The sequence below is a fragment of the Aulonocara sp. 'chitande type north' Nkhata Bay genome, linkage group LG14 (assembly GCF_057382095.1).
Source record: "Aulonocara sp. 'chitande type north' Nkhata Bay isolate Kocher_YH1m ecotype deep benthic linkage group LG14, A_spYH_male_GT1.1, whole genome shotgun sequence".
NCBI lineage: Eukaryota > Metazoa > Chordata > Actinopteri > Cichliformes > Cichlidae > Aulonocara > Aulonocara sp. 'chitande type north' Nkhata Bay.
In genome coordinates, this window is record NC_141357.1 from 9,390,402 (window position 1) to 9,416,251 (window position 25,850).

The 25,850-nt window shown below is 41.4% G+C and overlaps 1 protein-coding gene across 3 annotated transcripts in view; it reads left to right on the forward strand.

The window, feature by feature from the left end:
* Positions 1–22,339, forward strand: part of numbl (NUMB like endocytic adaptor protein) — a 64,065-nt gene extending 41,726 nt beyond the window's left edge. For 2 of the 3 annotated variants that reach the window (XM_086260846.1, XM_086260845.1), the window contains exons 2-9: positions 3,642–3,792; positions 7,300–7,374; positions 8,674–8,748; positions 12,742–12,882; positions 14,969–15,176; positions 15,286–15,555; positions 18,263–18,442; positions 18,534–22,339. In XM_086260846.1, coding sequence (XP_086116972.1) covers positions 3,667–3,792; positions 7,300–7,374; positions 8,674–8,748; positions 12,742–12,882; positions 14,969–15,176; positions 15,286–15,555; positions 18,263–18,442; positions 18,534–19,672 — 2,214 coding nt within the window. In that variant the 5' untranslated portion in view covers positions 3,642–3,666 and the 3' untranslated portion in view covers positions 19,673–22,339. Of the gene's footprint in view, positions 1–2,169; positions 2,553–3,641; positions 3,793–7,299; positions 7,375–8,673; positions 8,749–12,741; positions 12,883–14,968; positions 15,177–15,285; positions 15,556–18,262; positions 18,443–18,533 lie in introns of those variants that run through there. The other variant, XM_086260844.1, reaches the window with a different exon arrangement.
* The last annotated feature ends 3,511 nt before the right edge of the window (positions 22,340–25,850 follow it).

The window sequence follows — 25,850 nt, forward strand, 5'->3', positions numbered from 1 at the left end:
TGTGTGAAAGAGAGGCATTGTGCCAAAGAAATCAATCGGAGTCACATCTGGCAGGCACAAAATGCAGCTGGACGCACAAGCAGTCTTAACACAGATCATGTGTTGTTAATACAGAGGTGAGACAAATACAAGACATTTGTAATATACATATATTCGGGAACGTGCTGTTATTACTGATAATTATAGTGAATCCCACGCACGCATAACCACCAACCATCTCACAGTTAAAATACCAACTTAAGCCGGAGCAAGATGTAAAAATTCTTTTCACCACATTTATTAGTCTGTACGCGTAGGCTAGCTCTTCACACATTCGCATCGGCAGAGCTGCAGACGTTTAGCTTCGGGCTCGTTTTTGCGCCTGTCTCCGCATCTTTTTTGATCAAGAGGAGATCTGCAGTGTAAGTAACAGTTAAGAAGAAGGAATAGGGAGGACCAGAGTAGGAGGTCGGCTCGGGTGAAAGAAATTTCCACGACATAACATCATATGGCCGTAAGTTGTCCTGCTTGCCATCTCCCCAACAATACATTCCAGATGGCTGCAAACTCAAACACTAAACTGGGAACAACTATGTGCTTTTTTGGCACCGGGCCTCTTGTTTGTGTAGGCTACACTGAAGTGCTTACGAGTTTTGCGTGGGTTCATAAAGGGAGTGGGATTTAATTTGTGCCATTGATTTATAGATTTATTTTGATGCTCGCCAACCCACCCCCTCTGTCTGGCTCTCATCTTTTTTCCCCCCTCACTGCAGATGGTTCTAGTTTTGCAGGGCTAGGTCACAGCTATGCAACGACTTCACCATTTCAATGTTTGGCAGTTTCACGGCCCTAATGTGTCTCTCTATTATTAAATGTTTACTACCAGATAGTTTTGTTCATTTCACGCCACCGTGCACATCATGAGAAAGCCCATCAACCTGCGTTCACCTGTATTTTCATTGTAGCCTGGATGAGTTCATTTAGTGCTTTGACTTAGATGAGAAAACTGATACCAATGAATATTATCTTTCCAATAAATAATTACAGCAAGCAGCAGGTTAGTGAACGCTAAAGTTACACTAGAGAAAACAATAGAGGGAGACCAAGGCGCAGCTAAAATTATTGCAGCTGTGTGGACTGAACTTCTCTTGAATCCAGAATAAGAAGCATCCACTCATTATATGTGATGCTGCTGTGTAAAATATGTGAAACCGTCGATGAAAACTTCATGTAGAAATTCAAAATGGAGAACTTCCTTCAGGGTCCAGGGCGTGGATCCAAGAGGAATTTTTTTTTTTGTGTCTTATGACACGTGTGTACCAAATTTTATATATGTGTTAAATTCGTATAAGGTTTGGAATTTTAAGGGACCAATAAAATAAGTCAATTCACTCGCGACCTAACACGAGCAACATTTCAAGAGTTTTCAATCATGTTTAGGTTCTCAAATATGCAGTTCATTTTTATATTTAATATAACTGAGCAGATACCCTACTTACCATTGGATAAGCAGTTGGGTTTTTTAAAAATGTATTTACTAATGCATTTTTAAAAAATCTGCATTATTGCTGGATGTTGCTCTCTCTGACTTTCGGCCCTCATGCTTGTAGTGTACTGACCTGTGAATCTGTTAAGCTACTCTACTCCCACACAATTCCCTTTTTATTAAGACTAGACGATGGATGATGAACAGGATCATTTAGTGTATTATAACTCCAATTCTCTCACCTCAGTACTTCATTCCTCTCTTTTCCCAGTAGTTTTATCTCATATTTTCAAAAAACTTGTCCCAGTATCCTTGGTTCATTTCTGCGTCTCTCCCATGTGGTTTGCCATCGGATGCCAGTGCCATTCGCTCACTACTCCTCCCCCGCTGTCCTAGACCATATGAGGGTGTCCTGTATTCCTTACCCAGTACTTCCTTTACTGGGTCTGTTAATTTACAGGGTCCTTTTACTCATGCCAGACATGAGTTAAGCCACCCCAGCCCCCTTCTACCTCTGCTGTGAGGCGTTATGTAAAGCTCTGTAACCCCTTCGCTCACGCCCGTTCACACCTGCTGCAGCAGTGCTGGGGGCGTGCCAGCCAGGTGCCAGTCAGCTGGCACTTTTCCCACATATGAGCGGCACAAACCTCGACATGTGCGGCGAGCTGCAGATGGGCTTGTGGGTATGTTTTGTCTGTGTATGTGTGTATGAGTATCTACTCTTGGCAGATGGCACATGCCTCACATGCCAGACATGAGTAAAGCCACTTGAGCTGTTGCATTTGAATACTCTGCATTACACAGGGAGTGTGTGTGGTGCACAAGAATGGCGAATTGCAAACACACTTCCGGTACACCAGTCTTTGGCAGCATTACCATCAGGGTGGCAGCAATTATGAGAAGTGACGTGTCCGACTATATATTGAGTATAAATTTGGCCCCGTGGTGGTAGAGCTGAGAGAAGCGTTCTGCCCTTCAGTGTTGAGATCACCACTTTACATATGGACATCGTATGTCTTCAGTGTAAGATTAATGTGCTCTCTTACCCTGTAAAAGCTGGAATGCCGATTTATGGATCATCCAAATGGTAAGCGAATAAAACAAGCTCGATCTTCACTCTTATTAATCCAAGATATATGGAAGAATACGACATGAGATAAGCATTTCTAATATATTGTTATCTTATAGTAATAATTTTATGCAAGCCTTTTTTTCTAGCACTCTTCCTGGTTTGATATTGCAGATTTACAAACTGGGCCTTGCTCGTGTATCTCTAAGCAGATCCCTTATACTGTGTAGAGAAAAGAGACCAGTTGTGTTCAGAGATTGAGGACAAGAAAAACAGAATAGACTGACTGCTTAGTCCAATTTGAAACTTTTGACTTGGACAACAAGGAAGCTGATGATGCAGTTAATTTAGTCAATAAAGACAAAGGACTCAAATGAGGAAAGAGGTGTTTTTATTGTACTTCAGATGTCCTGTTGAAGCTGGGATGTGAGTGTGGAGGAATGAAAACAGTAATTTTTTTTTTAAAGCAGGTCATGTTTTGATGGCATCATGTTTCATTATGCTGGGAAATTAGCACGCGCTAAACAGGCCAGCGGGCTGAATGGTCTAATTAGGGAGCGGAGGGAGGATTGTTCACAGGAGGAGTGGAGAGCACACATGTGTGCTGATTAACATGCGCTCAGCATTCTTGGTGTTTCTTCGAGAGATGAAAGCGTGCCCGGTGCTTTTGTGTTCATTAATGTTCTACCTGTGCGATTTGTACAGCCTGCGTCTGAATGGAGAATCAATGGAGCATTGTGATGGGAAGTGTTTGTGGCACTGATGTACTGACTGCCTTGTTAGAGATGATTATAACTTAATGAGCTCCAGCCAATCAACGAAATCATTCCCACTTCTCTCATAATACCATATGAAATACAGGACTCTGGTTTCTCTCAAGTGGCATTTCATTCAATTATAGTTTGGCACTTTTGCATTTAAATATTTTTTTTAATGTGCCTGACTATTTAATTGCTATTAAATGAATGTAATTTAAAAAAAAATATTGTTCTGTGCTTGTGGTAATGACACTCAGGTGGTTGTCATTTTTCCTTTGTTGAGTACAGAGATACTCTATGGCCTTCCAGTTTTCCGCAACTAAACTTGCATCCCTTTCTGTGTCTGCAGTACCAGGGAGCACGTGACCCCGGAGATGAACAAGCTTCGTCAGAGCCTGAGGAGGAAGAAGCCCACCTATGTGCCAGAGGCCAGCAGACCGCATCAATGGCAGGCTGACGAGGAGGCTGTACGCAAGGGCAAATGCAACTTTGCTGTTCGGGTAAGTATCTACAGTCGATATTCAGTTAATCTAAGCCTAATTAATTTATTTTCTTCTTTCTTTCTTTCTTTTAAGCTCCTAGGACCTGGCGTCCACATATGTGGACATCACATTTTTGGTTGTCTAGACCAAAGTACAAAATCTTGCTCTACAAGGGCCTGATATCCACATACGAGGCCATTATACTGCCTCTGTTTCATCAAAATTTAAAACAAATATCCTCATATGTGGCTCGCATTTTTTTTAGAAACAAAAATTAGGTTAAAAAAAAAAATCTGGTGGTTCTTTGTTTTTACATTCATCAGATCCCAATATGCCCAAATATCAAAGAGAAATTTAAAATGCATACCATGAAAGAGTTTGGGTCTTAGGAGGTTAATGTTAAGTATGAAAAAGCAAGTGAGTTAAGACTATGAGATAATAGTTAGGCAAGATCTTATGTGCTAGCAGTGATGCTGGCTAGTGGAGCTGCTCAGAGCGAGCCTCAACTAAAATAGCCTTATCACAAAAACACAAAATGAGATCACATTTTTACACAAACTGATTGCTGAACTAGACAAGATGGCACCGAATATGCCAGTAATATCAGCCATGTCCTAAATACTTTCAGCACAATCGAAAGCTATATTTACTCTCTTATAGATATCAGAGGGCGGGAAATTACCTAAAGAAAACAAAACCTTTTTTTAAAGTCAAGATGCAAACATGTTTATCTCTGTTATAATGTTGGGCTTTTAAGTGGCTATTTAATGAATTGCATTTTGCCTTTGCTTTGTTTTTAAGCCCCGGAGACTGGCCCTTATTAATAAGTAAAGTCAGTGCTGTATAAATGCATTCAGCAATAAAGGGTGCACAAGATTCTCACGTAATTATCACTTTATCTTAGCAGTGCGGTCTGTTAGTTTTAATGCAAAGCTAAGCTAGTTGTTTGCTGCCACCAGCTTTTTTGAAGTCTGAATATTATCTGAATTACAAAAATAAATAAATAAATAAATAAATAAATAAATATATATATGACAGACATATATGACAGAAAAAAAGTGCTGTCAGTGTTAATCTCGTTAAAATGATGTTAACGCCATAACCGCATTAACGCGGCAAATCTCTGTTAGCGAGTTAACGCGGATTGTGCCTGGGCCGGACAGCGCTAATGCGTTGACGCCGTCCAGCCCCACGCACGAGATTAATGCTGACAGCACTAATAACAATAGCATAAATCCTATTATTTCTATTTTGTTCATATTATTACAGTACCTAAAGAAAGCAAATATACTTTTTAATGTAATGCCTATGGTTAGGCTGTGTGATACAGTTCAGGATACTTTGGCTCTGACCTTTGATCTTTATAAGAACCATCAGTAGTAAAGCACTGATCCATATTCTACCTCAGTAGCTGAATGCCTCCCATGCCATAAATGCAAAAAAGGGCCGTCATTAATGGGCCAATTTACTGATAACAAGCTCCGTTCTGAGCATGTACTGTATGGCCATCCTTGAGAGCTAAAGTGATTTGTAGAAGGGCTGGAGAGAGAATGAGGGAGGGAGATGGAAACCAGAGAAAGAGGAGCGACGATGAGGTAAGGTTATAGATTACAGAGAGCACAGGAAATGACAAGGTGAGGAATGAGGGCGCACAGAGGGTAAGGAGAGACATTTTCAGATTTGAAATGAGAGATAGATAGGACCAGATAAGATAAGTGAAAGGAAAGAAAGACCGCAGACTGAATGGACCAGGAGAGAAATACAAAGCAAAAAGATAAAGGCAACAAAGAAAGCTGAGAGTATAAGAAAAGGCTTCGTGTGGGGCTGAGGCTAATGGAAAACGGTTCTGATGGTAATGGTCCAAAGAGCTAGCGATGAGATGGGCACTGAAGTGGAGCTCAGAGCTTTAGCAAGAGATGTAAGCATAAAAGCCTCTGTCTCTTTATATGTTGTTTTTACCTCCATGCTCGCTCAGCCATCTTTTTTTTTTTTTTCAGTGCTTTCTCAGTGTTTTTTAAATTCTAAATGAGTCACGAACTATTAATGCCTTTTCAAAAGCATTTGAACTGTAGCTACCAAAAGAATACGTGTCAGCTCAGCTCACTGCTGAAAGAAACGTTGTTTTTGCAAACTAAAGACTGTGGGATAAAATGGCCCATTGGAAGATTTGCCTGGTGCCTCTCATACTTTACGTTATAGAGCATATAAAGCTCTAGATAACCTTACTTATGTTTTGACTTCAATTTGTGTGTAATGGTCATCATTATTTTTATTTTTTCTCTAACAACACGTCTTATTTTAGTAATATATCCAGTTAGCAAGCTAGCAAAGTAAAATAACAGCTGCCAACTGTGATAGTGTGGCAGACCAAACTATGTTAGCTCAGCCATTGTGACATTAACAATATTAGCCTGTTTGACATTTTAAAAAGAGGGCAGACACCCCCTCTTTCACAGGTAACATTGACACTAATATAATTCCTGTTGTTTACTATCACAAAATAGTCAGAGTATTTGTTAAGGCAAGTCACAAAATCTAGCTCAGCTCATAGTAAATGGTACATGGGCTGGTTCCTATATTGCACTTTTCTACTCTACTGGAGCACTCAAAGTGCTAACAATTGCTGATTTCAAGCCAGCCCACATCAGCTGATGCTTCAATTTATTGTTTGCTTTTGTCTTTTGGAAAGTCTCATAGAAGGCACTTCTTATAAGCTACTTTACATACATACCCTTGCTGCTTTCTCTGCAAGCCACTTTGCAACCTGCCTTCTTGGCATATTTTCTTTCAGTTCGTTCTTCTCATACCTTTTAAATAACTTAAATAGCTGCCAAAAACAACAAAAACTTAGTAGATGAAAATCAGTGCTATATATTTAAATGTAATGCAGAGTTGCCTACGTAACATCACAGTTGCTAATTATCCTTTTATGGACAAAGGTGAGTTGAAATTCAATGAGAATGAAGCAAAATAGTGATGGGGTGTGAGAGATGTTAAATAATCGATCCCACAAAACTTAATTTAAAACTTAATTTATCTCTGTGAAGTTCCTTTATTCAGCTCTCCCAAACCTGAGCTGTAACTAAGAACAAAAACCTTGGAAGTCCATCCTCCAACATCAGGATTGTGTAAGCTCACAATCCGAGTATTAACTTTGTTTTAATATACAAATTGCACATTTGCAAATTTTTAATTTTTAATTTTTTTGTCTCAAGGGGACCTATATATTTCACTGGCTACGTGTTAGATATCGAATTGATTTTAAACTTGTAATTACTTTAGAAGCCATACGTTATCACATCACTCCTACCTACATTATAGATTTATTCTCGGCTTATGAGCCCAGCTGCTGCCTGTGTTTCTCAGATCAGACCTTCCTGATTGTTTCCAACTGTTTTTTTTTGCGTTCACACTATTCACTCCAGCTGAATGAGTTTCATTTGCAAGAAGTTTAAATGAAGAGCCCTGGTGTATCAAACGTTAAAAGGAAAAACCTAAAACCATCTGTTTTTGTTTCGTCTGCAGTACCTGGGGTTGGTGGAGGTGGACGAGTCGAGAGGGATGCACGTATGCGAGGAGGCAGTGAAGAAGCTAAAAGTTGTGAGTAACCCACACACACTTCTAACACACACTTTTTGCTGCATTACTAAAAGTACATTTTGTTGCAGGAAGCTAGTTACAAATATGCACCCAGAGGACTTCAGAAACTTTGCAGAAACTCATTACAGACTCGGTGGCGCAAAGCCAGTGCGCCAGTGTATTGACTGAAGAAATGCACAAATGCACGCACGTTCAATACTTGTTCTTCTTGTTGTTTTCTACTTTTTTACCCCGTTAATTGGTCTCTCTGGTGGGTCCTATTCCATATGTATCTGATGTCACCATAGAAAAGCAAGCAGAAAATGAAACTGGGGCGTACGCATGCTCGTGTAAACACATAGTTTGCCCCCCTGGGAAGCTGGATTCGGACAGGGAGCGTGTGAACAGAGTGACTCAGACTGGCCGGTGTCAGACAGCCACACACACACAGACACACACTTGAGGTTGTAGAAAGGACAGGCGTGTACAACACAGTTTTCATGTTATTTCTCTGCTACTGCTTTTCTTGACAAACTAATATCAAACTGCACTTTTCTTTAAAATCTAGAGTACCACATTTTCAGCTTGGAATCTGCATTTTCTATCTTATCCCCAGGGAGGCATGTAACTGTATAACTTTATATAACAATTTACAGAAAATCCCTAAAACTCTTCAATTTGTTTTGCTCCATTCTCTATCAACACCAACATCTTTCTCTCTGCATTTGCTCAAGCTAAAATATTTCTCCCAGAGTTCCACTCTGGCTCCACCTCATCATTTAGCCTCTTCTTCCCTCCATCATTTGTCAGATTCTTCACCTTCATTCTTGCTCCCTCGTTCTTTTTGTCAGTGGGATTATGCAAAAATGGGGCTCCTTATCGCGTCGCTGTGGGTTTCAAAGCCATTTCCTGCAGAGCTCTGACTCTGTTTCCCTTACTCGCACACACAAACTCCGATGCGGATTCGTGTGCATGTGCACGCTCACAGATTCACACAGATTCACACACGAAGCCCTTGCTTTTTCAGTCTGTTTATTTTTAGCATGGCCCATGTTGAGCGTGTTATTAGCGCTGCCTGGTGCCCACCTCTGGCAAAATGATTCGTAGTGCCAGCTGGCACAGTTTTTAGCTGCTCCCGCCTCTCTTTTCTTAACCCTCCACTACCTCATTTATCCCAGGGATGTCATCATTTTACACAACAGCAGGCAAGAATAAAGGTGGCGTTACAGTCTCGCTCATAAGCTTCAAGTACAATTTAATACTGCTACTTGTCTATAAAGGTTTAAATGATTCAGTGCCCCATGTTCTTTGTCTTTCCAGAGCGGGAAAAAGACAGTAAAAGCAGTATTGTGGGTTTCGGCTGATGGACTCAGGGTGGTAGATGACAAAACTAAGGTAAGAAACGCTTATCTATCATGTGTCTCCTTGTTTTGTCCTTCTTTCTATCTCTCTTTTTATCTATGTTATCACTCACCTGACAGCAAGGGCACGGTGCACAGTCGTGCCTTCTTGTTGTCATGTCTACAGTCTTGTCCACACTAGTATTTTATCTGAGTCTTCAGTCTCAGCCTCTCAAGACAGGCAGAGACACAAATAACAGAGTTAGCCTGTCAAAAAGAAGATATAAAGCCCACTAATGCGCTTATTTCCCTCTAATACTTCAATTTGAAACATTTTTTCTTCTTTTTGTTGCTCTCATATTTAGTAAAGGCATGCATATGCCATCCTCAGACCACCAACAAAACTCTCATTCTGTCCTAGTTTGGTGACCCTAACAGAGGGGTCCACTGTGTATCCACTGTGTTGCTCCCAGGCTTTTTTGAGACTCTGTGTGTGTGTGTGTGTGTGTGTGTGTGTGTGTGTGTGTGTGTGTGTGTGTGTGTGTGTGTGTGTGTGGTATTTCAGAGCTGGCATATGTGACTCATGATTGCTTGCTAAAGGTGCTTAGTGGGGGAGGGAAACTCAAGTAAACACAGACGCACACATGCACTTGAGGAGTGTCTGGCGGCCAGGGAGGCCTCCTACAGTGAGTGCAGCTCGCTGTGGTTCTATTGAAAGCAGAGCACAATAAAGAGCAGCAGAGACAGTGCAGAGAGTAAGCCTGATAGAGCAGCCTCTTTCTTGCTTTACTTTTTTTTTCTTTTAATGTGTTTAGAGGCCACACACGACCACACCTCTTCCAGTCTCTCAGTCCCACTCCTCGCCTTCTAACCTTCCTCCTTCCTATTGTCTATCTGTTCTATTGTTGTCTTTCTGTTCTTCAATTCAATTCATTTCATGTCAACTTTATTTACATAGCACCAAATTACAACAACAGTCACCTCAAAGTGATTTATATTGTAAGGTAAAGACCCTACGATAATAGAGAGATATAGGGAGACAGGATGAAAGCTACAGCCAGAGTTTAATAATAACTGCAGAGTGTAGTGTAATGATTAAATGCAGAGTGGTGTGTAAACATATAGAAAGTGAAGAAAGACACTCATTGCATCATGGGAAACCTCCAACAACCTATCTTTATTGCACCATAACTAAGGGAGGATTCAGGGTCACCTGATCCAGCCCTAACTATAAGCTTTATTAAAAAGGAAAGTTTTAAGCCTAATCTTTTAAAAGTAGAGAAGGTTTCTGTCTCCCAAATCCAAACTTGAAGCTCTTCATTGCAGTATTTTTAGCCGGAACAAATATGATATAACACAGCAGAAAAACCCTGGATGCTACCATCAGTAAATATTATCCTGTTTGCTGATAACCTCATAGTAGCTCTTTAACCTTCTAAGACCCGAACTCTTCCACGGCATGCATTTTTAATTTCTCTTTGACATTTGGGCTGATTGGGACCTGATGAATGTAAAAACAAAGAATTAGCAGATTTTTTTTTTTTTTACCTAATTTTTGTTTCTAAGAAAAATGAGAGCCACATATGAGGATATTCGTCCTCATATCCACATATGAGGATATTCATTTAAAATTTCGATAGAAGAGTAGCAGTATAATGTCCTCGTAAGTGGATATCAGGCCTTTGTAGAGCAAAATCGAGTATTTTGGTCTAAATAACCCAAAATGTGATGTCCACATATGTGGACGCCAGGTCCTAGGAGGTTAAAGTAATAAAAAACTAATAGAAAAACTAAAATAAACCTATGTATTTGTGAACCATAATCACCATATTTGTTTAAAGATTTACATTGCTGTAACTTTTGGAACTGTAGCAACTGAATAGCTTAAAGCTGAGAGAAGCCAGAAGTGAGGTTTTGGTTTTGTATAAGATTTAATTGCTATAAGTCGGCGTGTTAGCCAGCTTTAACCTTGAAGCTAAAAAACACCAATATCAGCAAAAGAGAAGAAAACGTTAGTTTTGGTGGAGTCACAATAGGTTGTTTTCTTTTGGCTTGCACTTTTGTTTCTCTTCTACCACATTACCTAAACAACAGGTTAATTTAAAATATACCTCACCTTCACTGAAGCTGTAAGGCTGAATACAAATTTAAAGCCCCTAGCTTTTGACTTGTAAGACCTAATTTTGCTTTTATAACATGTGCGTCTCACCCATGCTTAGTGTGTTCACACAGTGATATAACACATTCATTTCAAAGGGCATGTGTTTGAATAGAAATGTGGAAAGAAAAAGCAGGCTCACTCGTCATTTATTAATAAACTCCTGAAACATACTGAACTTGCAAAAGCAAGTTCAGTATGTTTTATATTCAATAATTCATAAAATGGGTTTAAACTTACGTAGGAACATTAGGAATTCTAATTGTGCATATTAAGGTTGTCATTCAGCGCTCTACACAGGGTTTTAGCATCCTTTAGCTCAGTGTTTTTATTTTTCAGCCGGTAAAAATACTAAATTGATGGCGTCTTTTTGCTTTTATAGCAAGAAAAAGCTCTAATATTTTTAGCCAGCTGTACACGCCTTGGCTAACAACAAACAGTGTGCAGACACAGTTAACACACTGAAGCCTGTAAGAGTCAGATATTCCAGTCAGAAGATACTAGAGCCCCAAAAGAGAGAGAAAGGAGAATACTGAACTAACTGTGAGATGACCGAAACGTAATTGTCTGCAACATCTTCACAGGTTAATTACGTGTAAACTATTGATGATAATCATTAAAATAATTTAATACAAGTTTAACTTAATAACTTTTTGTTAGACAATCAGCTTTTATCACTTTCTTCCTGTTTTATTTCATTGCCTGTTCGTAATCCTTGCCATCAGCTAACCTCTGTGAATCAGCTAGTATGCTCTTATTAACAGCCCCACGAGCCTTTATCAGAACCTTTCCCACAGTCTATCAGTATACAGTGGGCTTGTGCATATGTGCGACGTGCATGACCTTCATGATAAATCACCAGCAGAAAGAAAGAGTCAAGTCTTATTCCATTCAGCAGAGTGACTCCTCCGCATAGATGACACAGCCAGAGTCACTGCCGAGCTTTATTCTTCCTTTCACTGATAGAAGGCCGTGGTCTGAGTTACCCACCCCCGCTCACCTCATTACAAATATTCCTCACAAGAGCACAGAGAATTATAAATCCCTAGAAAACACATCAGTACATAAATACAGTATTATGTGTGCGTATTAACATAGAGGAAGTCATTATACCAGTGATGAAGAAACAGACATGTTGGTCTCTGCTCAGCCTTTCACCTCAGTACCAGCATCCCCCTCCATTCACTAATTGGCCCACACTGAATAGGCTGTTATTCTTCTACTTTTTTCTCATCACATCCCTCTTTCCTTTCTTCCCTTTTCCCATCCTCATCCTCCCTCGTCTTCTCCCCTCGTCCGCCCGTCTCTTTGTTCTCTGTGACACAGCAAGGCAGGAAGGGAGTGTGTGGATGAGTGTGTGTGAATCCTCTTTCTGCCTTTTCTTCTTGCTCACGCCTCTTGTTTTTCTTCTTCTTTCTGTTTTTGGTGAGTCAAAGAGGTAAGCTGAAGGCCCCCTTTATGTACACAGAGAAAGACAGTGGCCCCATCTTAGTCTCTTCTATAGTGACTATACATGCTGAAGCCAGCTGAATAACCCTTTTATTGAAGGAAGGGCAAGTTGTGGAAACATTGCAGAGATTAAAAGAGGCTTCGGTGTCATTAGTCTGTAGTCTCTGTCTTTGCTGTCATCAGTGGATGTGTAAATAGGTTTATGGGGGGTTGATGGGGTTAAATGAGGTTAAAAGCAGTGTGTCAAGTATTGGATCGGTCTGTGAGCTAGTGCTCCCAGTATTAAAGTGATATTTCCTGTTTTTCTTCAATTAAGCTGCAGTTAGTTTGAGACCCTTCTACCTGCTGGAACAATTCAATTGGCTTTAGTGTAATACGAGCACAGTCAAATGCAATAATCTCCTCTTACTCTGTCTAATTTCCTTTGCCTGCCTCTCTCAGGACCTCATCGTGGACCAGACCATAGAGAAGGTTTCATTCTGCGCTCCGGACCGTAACTATGACAAGGCCTTCTCCTACATCTGCAGAGATGGGACTACAAGACGATGGATGTGCCACTGCTTCATGGCTCTGAAAGACTCGGTGAGTAGACACTTCCAGATACCCTTTAGGATTTATACGGAAAAATGTCTGTGTTGCTCTAGCTTTTATATATATCAGTGCAAACAATTCTTTCATTTGTGCCCCCCTCCTAAAAAAAATAGATCTTGAGGTTTACTTTCAGTATTTTAAAGGGGCTTAAAAACAGGAAGAGATTAGCAGTGGCAACAAGGGACCATAATAATTCAGCAACTTGTATCAACAACAGGTAGTAACGGGCACAGTGCAAGTTTAGTTTTTCAATATAATTTTGATCTCTGCTGTCTAAAAATGCCAGATATTTTCCACTTATGTGAAATAGTGTTTGGTAAAGTTTGGTTTAAACAAAAATAAGACTCATCTATATCATAAAGCCATTTACGCACTCTGGATTTTGTCAAGAGAATCGGGTCTGGACATACACAACTGGATAAACTCCACTGCTGAATTAGGTAAAGGTGCCATCTGTATGTATATTGTATGGATATTTGTTAGGAAGCATGTATCCCCCATCAGGTAATGTCTATAGATGGCTACATGAGTGCTTTGGATGTTTCCATTTTCTTATGTAGACATACAGCATTAAGTCACACAAGATACTTGGATCCCAGTTCTAAATTTAATTTATTTACGTTGTTAAAATGTCTGGAGGGGGGTTTTCGTAGCTCTTTTTTTTAAAATAACAAATCACCGAATAAAAATAAACAGACATTTTACTGAAAATACATCTTCAGTTGTTTTTCATATATTAACACGCATTGCAATCTGTCTGTTAGATTTGTATTGTTTATTGTCATTTATGCTTAGAAATATTTAACCATATATGCTTAGAGGTGTGTAATCGATTGTGTAGTGATAGGATGTGTGATCCTTATTAGTCTGCAAAGACTTTGTGTGCATTCCAGAATGTTCTGGCATTCACACCAACATCCTGGGAGCATGGGAGAGGTTGTACCTTCTCTTATTGTTTTATGGTAGGATAAACAAAGCTATATCTGTTTTAGTCTAAGTGCCTTTTGTTTAGATGAACTGCTGGACTTCCAGATCAGCAGGTTTAGGGAAGTCATTTATGGGGTCACACTCTGACCCCACACACACACACACACACACATACTTACACAACGCACAAGCAAGGTACTCTTTGTTTGTATGTAGACGTCATATGTTAATGAACCTATGTATATTCATGTACCTCAATAAAAGAGCAGTGTTACGGGGGAGTAGATGAGAGCAACTGGGGTCGAGCGAAGGAAAGGCGTTTGTCCAGTTCTCTCCCGTGCACGAGAAACATAAAGAACTTTGCCTACTCGTGTCTTGCTTTGCTGTGTAATTAAATTATCTTGAACGTTCCAGCGAATAGGTTTAAGCTACAAACCTATCACTGTCAAAAAGGTAAACATAAACACAACCCACTCTGTGACAGGTGTCTCAAAATACAGCTGTAGCCAATTAAATGATTGTTTATGAATTTTCTCTACCTGTCGCTAAAATAGTGTCACTGGAATGACCTTGGGATAAGCCGACTGAAATTTAAAGACATCTGCGATAGAACGAGTGCTGGCATAGTATAATGTGGTTCTAAACCCCACAGTGGTTTCATCAAGTTAGACGGCGAGTTGGATTATTAATGTGGATGGAAGAGGACGCAGCACAGACCTGGGGGATTAGGAGAAGGGATTAGATAGAAGCCAGTGGAGTTATCTGCCCATTTGTGTCTCTCTCCATTTCCACCATACAATATCCATAACTGTGTGCTCATCTTAAACTGGACTCTCTGTTCTGTAATTGCCGTGGCTGTCTTTGTATAAGAAAGAAGCTAAGACAAGCAGCCAGTGTACCAGGGATGGAAAATATTAATGGCTCAGTGTAAAATGCCCTCTGAAATGATTTGCTTTCAGAGGGATAACTTACTTTGACTTTTACTGATATAAAAGTTTCTTTGCAATCCTAAAGAAACTCTATTATGCACAAATACAGAAAAAGGCATTTGAAAATATATATGATAAATCATGATGTTTTGGGACAAGGGAAAGTGTGCAAATGTGTTTTAATGCTGTTTTTCCCCCCTCTCTATTTGTTTTTGCATCAGGGGGAGAGACTGAGCCATGCAGTGGGTTGTGCCTTTGCTGCTTGCCTGGAGAGGAAGCAGCGCAGAGAGAAGGAGTGTGGTGTGACGGCTTCGTTTGATGCTAGTCGCACCTCGTTTGTGCGAGAGGGCTCCTTCCGCGCCAATTCCTCCTGCAGCCAGCAGGGCAGCAGTAGTGAGCGAGAGGACAAGCTGCAAGAGAAAAGGAAAGGTAGAAGTTTTTTTTTCTTTTTTAGCTGCATAGGCAACAATAGCACCATGATATTTACATAAAAACTGTCCTGAACAGCAGTAATTATCGTAATCCCTTCTTCTTCCAGACCAGCCCTCTATCATGCCGGCCCTTCCACCTGGCACCGCCTCCCCACCCGAGGGTGCGGCCTCCCCTATGGAGCGACCAGAACCAGGCGGGCCTCATGCCATCCCCCGCCGCCACGCGCCCATTGAACAGCTGGTGCGTCAAGGCTCATTCCGAGGATTTCCGGCCCTCAGTCAGAAGAATTCTCCCTTCAAGAGGCAGCTGTCACTCCGTCTCAATGATCTGCCATCCACACTACAACGCAAGACAGATTTCGAGACCAAGAACCCTGGTGAGTGGAAACGTTTTTGATGTTATACTGACAAATGTTGACATCTGCTGACCTCCTGACCCCAGTCCTGTTTTGATAGAGGCTGAAGTTCACAACATTGGAATGTGGGGTAGGGCGACAAAAACTACAGCGCTGTTCCTTCGAAGCATGAGTTTATATCTGTGCCCAATTCACACTTTCGTCATAATAATAAATTTGGTTTTAGTGACTGAATAATAAAGACTATGAGAAGGTAGCACGTGTTTTGATAGGTTAGTAGGTTTAGAAATGTCTAAATGTGTGTTGGATGTGTAATTTGGTAATCAAAATGATTGTTCCGCAGTCACACAAACTATATTTTTCATGCTGACATATCATTAATTTAGATGACATTCAGTGATGGCCATCATTTCTGTTGCTTTGTCTCCTATTAGCTGAGCAGCATGTTAAGCACCACCTTTTTAATTGTTAGACTGACTGCACCATTACTGAAAGTGCACCAATTATAGTAACAAAGGTGTCTAATTTAGAGCTTTTGTGTGAAAGGGGAAGATCCAAAAGTACACTAATGTTTTAGGATACATAGAAAGTTAACTATTTAAGCTATTCTCTGTATGATGTGGAATAACCATGAATTCGTTTCACCATTAGTTTTTTTTAAATCAGTATTAAAGCTACTAATATACTTACTAATGGATCAGTAGCAGGATGGAGGTTTCACAGGCAGTTAAGGATACAACATTGAAAAAAATAATGGCAACAAAATAAATATTTTGTAGTGGTAATAGACAATAAACTATGTTTATAGCAGAAGGATTTATGATATTAACATGTAGATGCTAAAGACTAATATTAGGCTAACTTCATTCACACTTCATTTTTCTGGAGATGATTTAACCACACTTAATTTACACATGGCATCAAAATACCTCTCAGATACTCACAGGAAAATCAGGCGGGATGTCACTCTTCAAGAAGGAATGGTATCTTTTTTTTTAAAGGTACTGCAAACCCCACATTTCCAAGTAATTATTTGTTATTCCAAAGAAGTCAAAGAACATGACTACTGCCTCTACAAACTATCTGCACACGGGGCTGTATTCCACTTGCGTCATGGTTGTTTGTTGGAGGGTTATTACATTTTCCATTTGGCTTGAGCGTGACATCACTGACCCCTGACTGTACACGTCTGAGTAATCATATTACAGAATAAATCATCCGCAGATCTTAGGTGAATTTACATTCATGTTTTCGTGGTGGAGCAGGTGTAATCCTGCTTTTTTCATTTTAATGCTTACCTTCCACTGAATACTTGACAAGGAAAAAAGAAGCAGTTATGTGAAGTGCTGTTATTATTGCGATAAGTGACAACGCTGACAGCTGCTGCCTGTGCAACTTTGGGAGCGCTTGGCTTTTTTTAAGGGCAATTAAACATAACTGATTTAGCCCAGACAGGTTGCATAAAAAGAAATACACAGTCCCCCCACCCCCCACCCGTTCTCTGTGGTGCCACAGGATCAGAGTGCTCAGTAGCAAGGCTGATTACAGTCATTAGAAGAGATGAGAGAGAGTTTTTGATATGACTGGAATACTAAACCACAACAGCCACTCTCATTCACTATATAGTCCATCCTTTTATTTCCATTTCCCATTCGCCAGTGACTGTTACCGTATCCAGGGTGGTGGATATGTTGTTATTTGAAGCTTTAAAGCTTTTTGGAGGCGTGTCATGAAGTAAAAGTGGACCAGCTAAAAGGTCCTCAATTTCCCAAAGTGTCCTCATTTCAGTGGTCTTGGAGGCACAAACTAGTCCCCACATAGACATATAGACAGGTACACACACACACACGCAGATAAAACCTAAATGGTCTCAGCCAATTCGTCTGCCTGCCTTCTCCCTTGTGACTCCCTGTACAATGTGCGTATTGATTTATGCGGTCAATCAGCTGTCCTGTTTAGCCTTCAGCTACTATTCTACCAGCCCTTGAACCTGCCACTGCACTGAGGAAAACACAGAGAATAGGCACACATGTGAAGTGCTTAAAGTACCTCTGAACTCTGAGAGGCACTGACAAGAGCAGGGGGGGAAAGGGATCACAGGGCTGGTCTTTGTGGAACAAAGGACAGAGAAATCTTTGAAGGGAGACCTTACACATGCCTCCAGCGCCCTCTGTGCCCTCCAGTATAATTCAAGGCTTGTAGCCATACAATGCAGACAGTTAAGAGAGATATACATGTATTAGAAGAATGGATTTGAATGGCACACCAGTGCGATTTGCTACACAATGGGCCCATCTGTTGTAAACATGTATTTCTCTTTACTTGAATCCCACTCCTGTATTCTTGAATCTGTCTATGTATTCATATTATGAAAGTACAATGTGAAAGAACTCTAACAGGAAGGACGAGGAAAAAACACAAGCATCATTTCTCTGAGGTTGTGAGGGAGGCTCAGGAGACTATGAGGAAGGAATTTTATCTATTTATATCTGCAGTCAGTGGTTTAACCCATGGTTGATGTAAGAAACTTGTATTTTGTTGCTTTTTAGGTCAAACAGTGGCGAGCATCAAAGTATTTAAATGCTCTAGTTTTATGCTTTTGATGCTAACTAGGTCTGTTCAACAATTGTGTATTCCATCTCTTCTTTTCATGCTTTACTCTTTGTCTCATTTCTTTCTCTCTCTTTCCCCACCTCCCCCTCGTGTGTCCTTATCTTGCTAATACCAGAGATGGATATGGGATTGCCTGGTGAGGGAGACAGCAGTATAAATGCTCTGTGTAGCCAGATCAACACCTCGTTCACCAAACCATCAGACGAGCTCTTCTCCAACCCTTCCTTGTCTGCAAATGGCCCGCCAACCGGCACCGTGCCCCCTGTTCTGCCTCCTCCACCTGCGCCAATGCAAGGTAAGATGAGACTATAATAAATCAATATTAGTTTTGAATTATAACAAGTGGTGGGCAAGTTTAAGTAAAACTTTTACTCCATCACTTCTAGCCACCTCCTCATGGGTACAGGCGGAAGCTCCTCTCCACTCTCCTCCTCCGGTTTCTGTGGCGATGCAAATGCAAAGTGGCCACAAACGCACGCCATCTGAGGCTGAGAGATGGTTGGAGGAGGTCTCCAAGGCTGTGAAGGCCCAACAGACACCACCTCCCGGCCCCGCCATCCCCACCATCCCCGGACCTCCCTCCATCTCCAGTCATCAGATGTCCAGTCAGGCAGCCATGTCAGCTGCCCCAGTGTCCACTGTGCCCATGTCCAAACCTCTTATTTCCGGCCCCTCTGCTCTTTCAGGTCAGGCTCCGATGCCCCTCCCACCAATGTCGATATCATCAGTTCCTCTAATACCTGGACCTCCAGTTTCAGGTCCCCCTATGTCTCTTCCGTCCATGTCCATACCCACCATGTCAGGGCCAAGCATGTCTGGAGCCCCCATGATCCAGCCCTCCCTCCCTGGACCTCCAGGCTCACTTCCAAGCTCCATGCAACCGTTCCCTTTGGCTTTTGATAACACTCCAGCCCCTGTGGGAATGTTTGCCAGTCAGCCTGTCCAACCTGCTTTTGTGCCCATGCAGACCTACATGCCAGGTCTAGCTAGCAGTATGACCTATCCCAATGCCAGTGTGCCTGTGGTAGGCATCACACCATCGCAAATGGTGGCCAACGTCTTCTGCACTGCCACAGGCTCGTCGGGCACAGGCAGCACTATGGGCTCGGCTGGAGGAGGAGGACCCAAGGTGGGGACGCTTGGAGCAGTCGGGCAAGCCCATTCCTATCCAGTCCCACCTAGTGCCGTTGGCCACTCTGCAGGTTTTTCAACACCTCCATTTTCATCCACTCCACCTTTATCAACAGCCATTAATGGCCTTGCACCGCACAGCAGCACCACAGTGGCCCTCCAAAATGGGACCTCCAGCACTAGTGGAAATTGTGGCACTAGTAGCAGCTGGCCGCCAGAGGGCAGCCAGCTAACAGCTCCGGTGGTTGATTCCCAAGAGGATGACCGTTTTGAGGCCAAGTGGGCAGCCTTGGAGACAAAACCAGCAGCTCAGCAGCCTGGGAACAAGGCATCAGCTGCGACAGCCAACCCATTTTCCAACAATCTGCAAAAGACTTTTGAGATTGAGCTCTAAGACAGACTTGGCCTCCCAAAGCTGTAGCACTCATCCTGGAGTTAAAGCCTCGGGACGCCAGGCACTAATTCCAGCATCTTTGCTTAGAATGGGATGGAGGTCCTTACATTTAGCCTAGGATCCAACCTGTGGCAGCCTAGCAACTTGCTGAATGCCCTCATAGGAGCCTACAATGATCTTGCTTTCTTCATGCTCCAATGAAACATAGAGTAACTTAGCAGCTTGCTGGACTGTAATCTGAGGATCAGGTCTCTAGCTCTCTAGACTTGATGGACTAAATCCTTTCACTCCACCTGCTACCTGCCTCTCCTCCATGCTTTCTCTTCTCACTTCTGGCTTTAATTTACCTGCTGGAAGTCCCCAGATGTACTGCACGTGCCCCCTCCAAGTACAGTGTTGAGGGGATGAAATGCAGTTTAGTACTTTTTTTCTTTGAAAAGGGGACTCCACTCAGATGCATTCCAATCCCATGTTTCTTGGCAATTTTACTTGATTTTGGTGGAGACTTTAGCAAATGTGGTTATGTGACAAGATACGTGGAGAAGCAGAGCAGTGACCTGTTGACCGATGAACAGACTGACGCTGATCTTAGCAAAGCACAGCAGAAGTTCAGACACCTGAAAGGACTAGTCAATGACGTGAGACTCAACCCTACGAATCCAAAAGGAGTTACTGACCAATAGTAGAGATTTATGGCCAAAAGTATTTTATTTATTGTATTGTATTTTTTATTTTAACAGGTTATATGTACTTAAAAATCTAAATCTCAAAGCAGTGTTTCAGGAGCATGTTGTTTTTTTATTTCTATCCCCTATATTTATTTTTGTTGAATCATAAAGAGTAGGTAAAACTACAGGTAGCAGGTTGTAAACAGTTGAAGGTAAGCACTGTGGGAAACTGAATCATGTAACAGGAACCAAATAACCAGGGCATACAGTAATGTGACATGTGAGACAAGTGTGTATATAGCGGCATGTTTCTTCCACCCGTTAGCCGTCAAATAAATATGCTCCACTGCTGCTGCCGAGGCCAGCTGAGTCTGTATGGCTTCACTTTGGCATTGTTGCCCATTTCTGTTGCTAATGCCTAATTTAAAGGGCACTGGGACTTGAAAAATGTCTTCAGGATATCCAGCACACAGACACTCTGGACAATACAGCACAACAGTCCTTTGGACTCCATCTTCACCGGACAAACCCAAGGAACTTTAATAACTCAGTGGATTTAAAAAAGTAAAACTCTGCAACACTGTGCAACTGGTTGGTGGAAAAAGATGCACTACATTCTAACATTCAGAAGTCCTTTTATGTGTTCAAACACAGGGTAAAGTCTCATCATGTACAGTATGATTGTGTATTCACCTCTACTGCACTGCTGTGACGCAGCAGGGCTACACTCACAACTGATTTCTGGACTGTAGGAGAAGAGAAACACGAGCAGATATCGATTCAGGCGTGTGGGCTGAAAAAAAAAAAACAAAACTGGAAGGGTTTCTGATGTCGAAATATTAGGGACAACAAAGATTCAGTTGATTACCAGAGGGGGAAAAAAACAGCGGAGAGGAAAGATGAAGGATAAGCTGTATGTGAGAGGATGTTGCTACTGTATACCTTTTAAAGAATGGGATGGAGGAAGTCTGAAGGAAGGAAAATCAGATGTGCGTAAAAAAAACTAAACAAAACAACCCAAGATAAAAGCAAGAGGCAGTTTGCGTGAAAACACGTCGAACAAAGACACATTCATCACCCACGACACAAGCACTGTCTGCCATCTTTGTGTTCCTCAAGGTCAAGCCGCTTTCATTTCAGCATCCTATTCCTCGTCTCTTAAAACCTCAAGAAAACAACACTTCTTAATCATGTGAATTTATGAAAACAATGTTGCTTATTATTATTATAACTGCAGCCTCATAAACAAGGTTTTTCTCAAACTGTGCGCAACTCCTTATATAGCTAAAACTCCAGTACTGTCAGCAGAGCCTTCAGTGTTTGTCCAAAAGATGCAACCTTACTAAAAGTTCAAGCAGGCCTGTGTAATGAAGGGCTTTTCCATGGGTTACTTCTCTATGTTATTTAAACTACAATCTGACCACAGATGCTCCTGCTATGTTCCTTAGGAACTGAATTGTGTTTGGATATATGGACTGCCACTGATTAGATTTCCTGCTCATTAACTCCCTAGAGCTTAATTAGCTTGTTTGGTCTCTTCCTGTGGCCGGCTTTTCAGAGAACCTAAATTTACATGCCACTGGCCTAATTTACACCACCTCGGCTCCTCCCAGGTTTTACCCCTTTGTTTTCTGATGACTTGATATATCTTCCCCACAAAAAAATCCAATCCGCTCCCTCTCTCTACAAAAACAAATCCGATTCCCTCATGAGATTGATGCTTTTATTTTGTTTAAAATCGTTTGGGGTTTTTTTGCCCTCAACTCTTGTTTGCACGCTCCCCCCCCAAAAATGGTAAATGTAGGTTAATTGTGTTCCGCGTTAAAGCAAACTAAATGACCTCATAAACTTGATTGTAAAACCATAGTTTAGTGATGGTAACAAAGCAAAACCAGTGGAGTTTATTTTTAATCTTTATTTACAGAATTTTTGTATTTAAACCAACATATTTGTATTGTAATTACATTGTACAAAAGATAAATAAAGTAATATAATATTACACCTGCTTGTGATTTCTGGGTAGTGATTGTGGTTTTCTTTTTACCCCATTTTTTGACTCATTTCTTTTCAGACATTTCCCATCCTTCAGCTGATCTTTTATGCTTAACCCCAAGCAAAGCTGCGTTCTCTTTCTTCTGTTATTATCATTCTGGCTCATACTTGTCGGCTTCGTTGCTGTGCTTTTTCATCAGCTGGATTTAAATGGGTTAAACACTTTTCCCTGGATGTTCTTAAACCACAGTAGAAACCCTTCAAGCGAGCCGATTTAGAGCAGTTATGCTGACATGTTGGATAGTCCTCACCGGCATTTATCTGGGAAGATCATTACGGCTCTCATATCTGCTGGCTATATATGTAACAGTCAGGAGATTGGTAGTGCAGTGCTGCAGACGAAGAGTGAAAAACACCTTTATATGTAACTAAATAAAATGTTATGTCTTGCTTGTTTAAAGCAAAGATTATGGTCATTTACAGCTCCACACAGCAGCATTGCATAATTCACAGATTGAAATAATCCATATTTATCTTACACGAGGCTTTCATGCTGCCCTTCAGTTCGTCCCACCGTCTGAACCACAATGGATGAACTGAAGCTTTCAAGCCAGCTTTGTTCTGATTGGATGGCCCTTGCAAGCAGGCTTGAACATCAGGTGGGTGGAGCTTGTGTTTATAGTCAGAGCTATGTGCCCAAGATGGCCATATTAAGGATACTTGCAAGGTCCACTCTGTAGAGAAAAGGAACCGTAAAAAAGTGAATTTTTGGTTTTAAGGTGGGAAATCACCGCTGGATAACTAAGAATTTTAAGAAAAAAATTTTTTTCTTTTTGAACATTGGATAAAGGTGGGCTCCCTCTTCCCTGCCCGTCTTTGTGCTGTGCAAACCACAGTCAGCAGCAACTTCTGGCTGTAGCTTCATGTTTGGCAGACATGAGCGAAAGCGGTTTGAAGGGTAATATAATACTTAGTCCCAAAGACGGACAAAAAGGAATGTGGCTGCCGACAGGTTGAAACAGCTGACAGCACATAGCCTTATTATACTTCCATTAATCTCCTTTTTTGTTACTTTCCTCTCTAACTAAACATCCTACTCGTGACTAAACTGCTGTCTAATAAGCGCTGTCCTCCATGCAGCCAGGACCGAGTGCTGCCGCTCCTCAGGTCACTAATGGAACCAGACAAGGCCTCTTTTCTTCTTAAGGACCGTGAGAAACTGAGTGAATGCGCGCGTGCGCGCACACACACACACACACACACACACACACACACACACACACACACACACACACACACACACACAGCGCTTGAGCAGCGGTTGCAGTAACTCTCACCAGTCGATGAGTTTGTGCTGCAGACAAGGAAAAGAGGACAGATCAGCTGTGCTCAGTAGCTTGTGAAGCTTGTCTTCCAGTCATTCTGGATGTGCATCATGTTTCATGCATGTCAAAATGATTTAATAGCCAACGTTAAAGAAGCCATTATTAGTTGTTCTCAAAAAGCAGGCTAAGGCTTTGTTAATTAGGACAGCCTTCATTGTTGCAGCCATGGTAGCAGTGTGGTCTGTGACATTTGTGCTCCCTCGGGTTAAATCTGGGTTATTTATCAGTTTTACTTTTGGTTTATACATTACAACACTCTACAAAGACAATAACGAACATGGCAAACATTGCCTTTTTGGAATACTGATGTTAGCTTTTAGTTATTTGTGGACTCCAGGGCTGAAAAGTAAGGCCAGCATTGAATTGCCAAAGGCAGCAATTCTGTTTCTTTGTTGGATGTTTTAAAAGAATTAGAGTTGCCCCTCTGAGAATTAATGTTAATTTGCAGGTGTGTGTGTGTCTTTGTGTTATACCTGTGCACCCTATGGACCCAACACTAGCACTGGTAGCAGTAGCTATCAGCTAGTGCGCCTAGTTTGTCCATATACTCTCACTTTAATAGGTACATAGCCGATCAGATGGCAGAAGCTCAATGCATTTAGGCACGTTGCCATGTTCAAGACGACCTGCTGAAGTTCAAAGTGAATATTAGACAAAGCCCTAGGCATTACAAAAAAAAAAAAAAAGCACTTTGAATTCACCGTTATTGTAGAAAAGCACTATTTAAGTACCAGTCCATTCACGAGAACAGCCAGACTGCTTTGTGGTGATTGGAAGGCTTAAGTGACCACTCGTTACAACCAAGGTAGGCAGAAGATCCACTCTGAATGCACAACCTTGAAGCAGATGGGCTACAGCAACAGAAGACCACACCAGATGCCACTCCTGCCAGCTAGGAGCAGGCTCACCGAAGCTGGGCCACACAAGTCTTAATTTCTGCTGTGATATTCAGAATTTGGTGTTAACATGAAAACATCAATTCATCCTGCACTGTATCAAAAGTTTAGTAATTTGACCGAACAGCTTTACATTACATCTTTTTCTCCTTCACAACCCCTTCAAATACTGATGAATCCTCCTCTCTTTTAAGCATGTCTCAGTATAGTCCGACTTGGGCTTTGGTTTCTATCCCTTCCACAGCACTTCAGTCAGGTTAATGTTCCCCCAAAACACTGTTGTCTTCCATTTATGCTTTTGTAGCTATTTGCTGGTATTTTCTTAGGTTGCAGTGCAGACCATGTATATCCCTTTAAGACCACAGTGTACTCATCTTTTGATGGCTGCTTCTGCAAGAATAATACGTTGCAAAGCTTAAATCATCCAAAACTGGCTTCTTGAACATGACGGTGAGTTCACTGTACAGTCGCCAGATCTCCATCCAATAGAGCATCTTTGAGATGTGGTGGAACGGGAGATTCTCATCACGGCTGTGCAGACCTGCTGACCGAAATCTGTCGAGGAGTGTTTTCAGCAGCTCGTTGAATCTAGGCAACCCAGTTCTAGCAAGATATACCAAATTAAGTAGCCGTGTGTGTATTCACTTCTTTAAATCAATCTGTAAAAACTGGTCACAGATACGTTTTTTACTTTTAGGGGTTCAGAACTATCATTTAAATTCAACCAGCTGCAGCACCTCCACCTACCTATCTACCTACCCGTACTCGTTACATTGTAGGCTGCTGCATAATGAAGTTGGTCTACATAGGAGATGGAAATGCTTGGTTGCCATGGTGACGTAGTTAAAGATTCAGTAACATCTGAAAAACCACTGGAATCCGCAGAAAAGGCTTCCTATACGTATACATTACAGCGCCGAAATAAATTAAGGTTGCTGAAAATACAATATAATCCTAATGGATTCTCAAGGTGGGTCAGACAAGTGTGTGTGTGTGCATTTCTCTGCCTATTTGTTGCACACCTAGCAGCAGTGTGAGATCACTCAGAACAGATTACATTAAACCAAATCATGTAACAGTGTTTGAATGACCGTTTCTGTGAATTGTGTTTCACTTCAGATTTGTTCTCTCTCTCTCTCTCTTGTGCTTCACTGCCTTTAGTGGATGTGTACAAAAGGAAGGCTATTGTCTCTTTCAGCCCTTTGCATCACTGTGTATGTGCATATAATTAAATAGG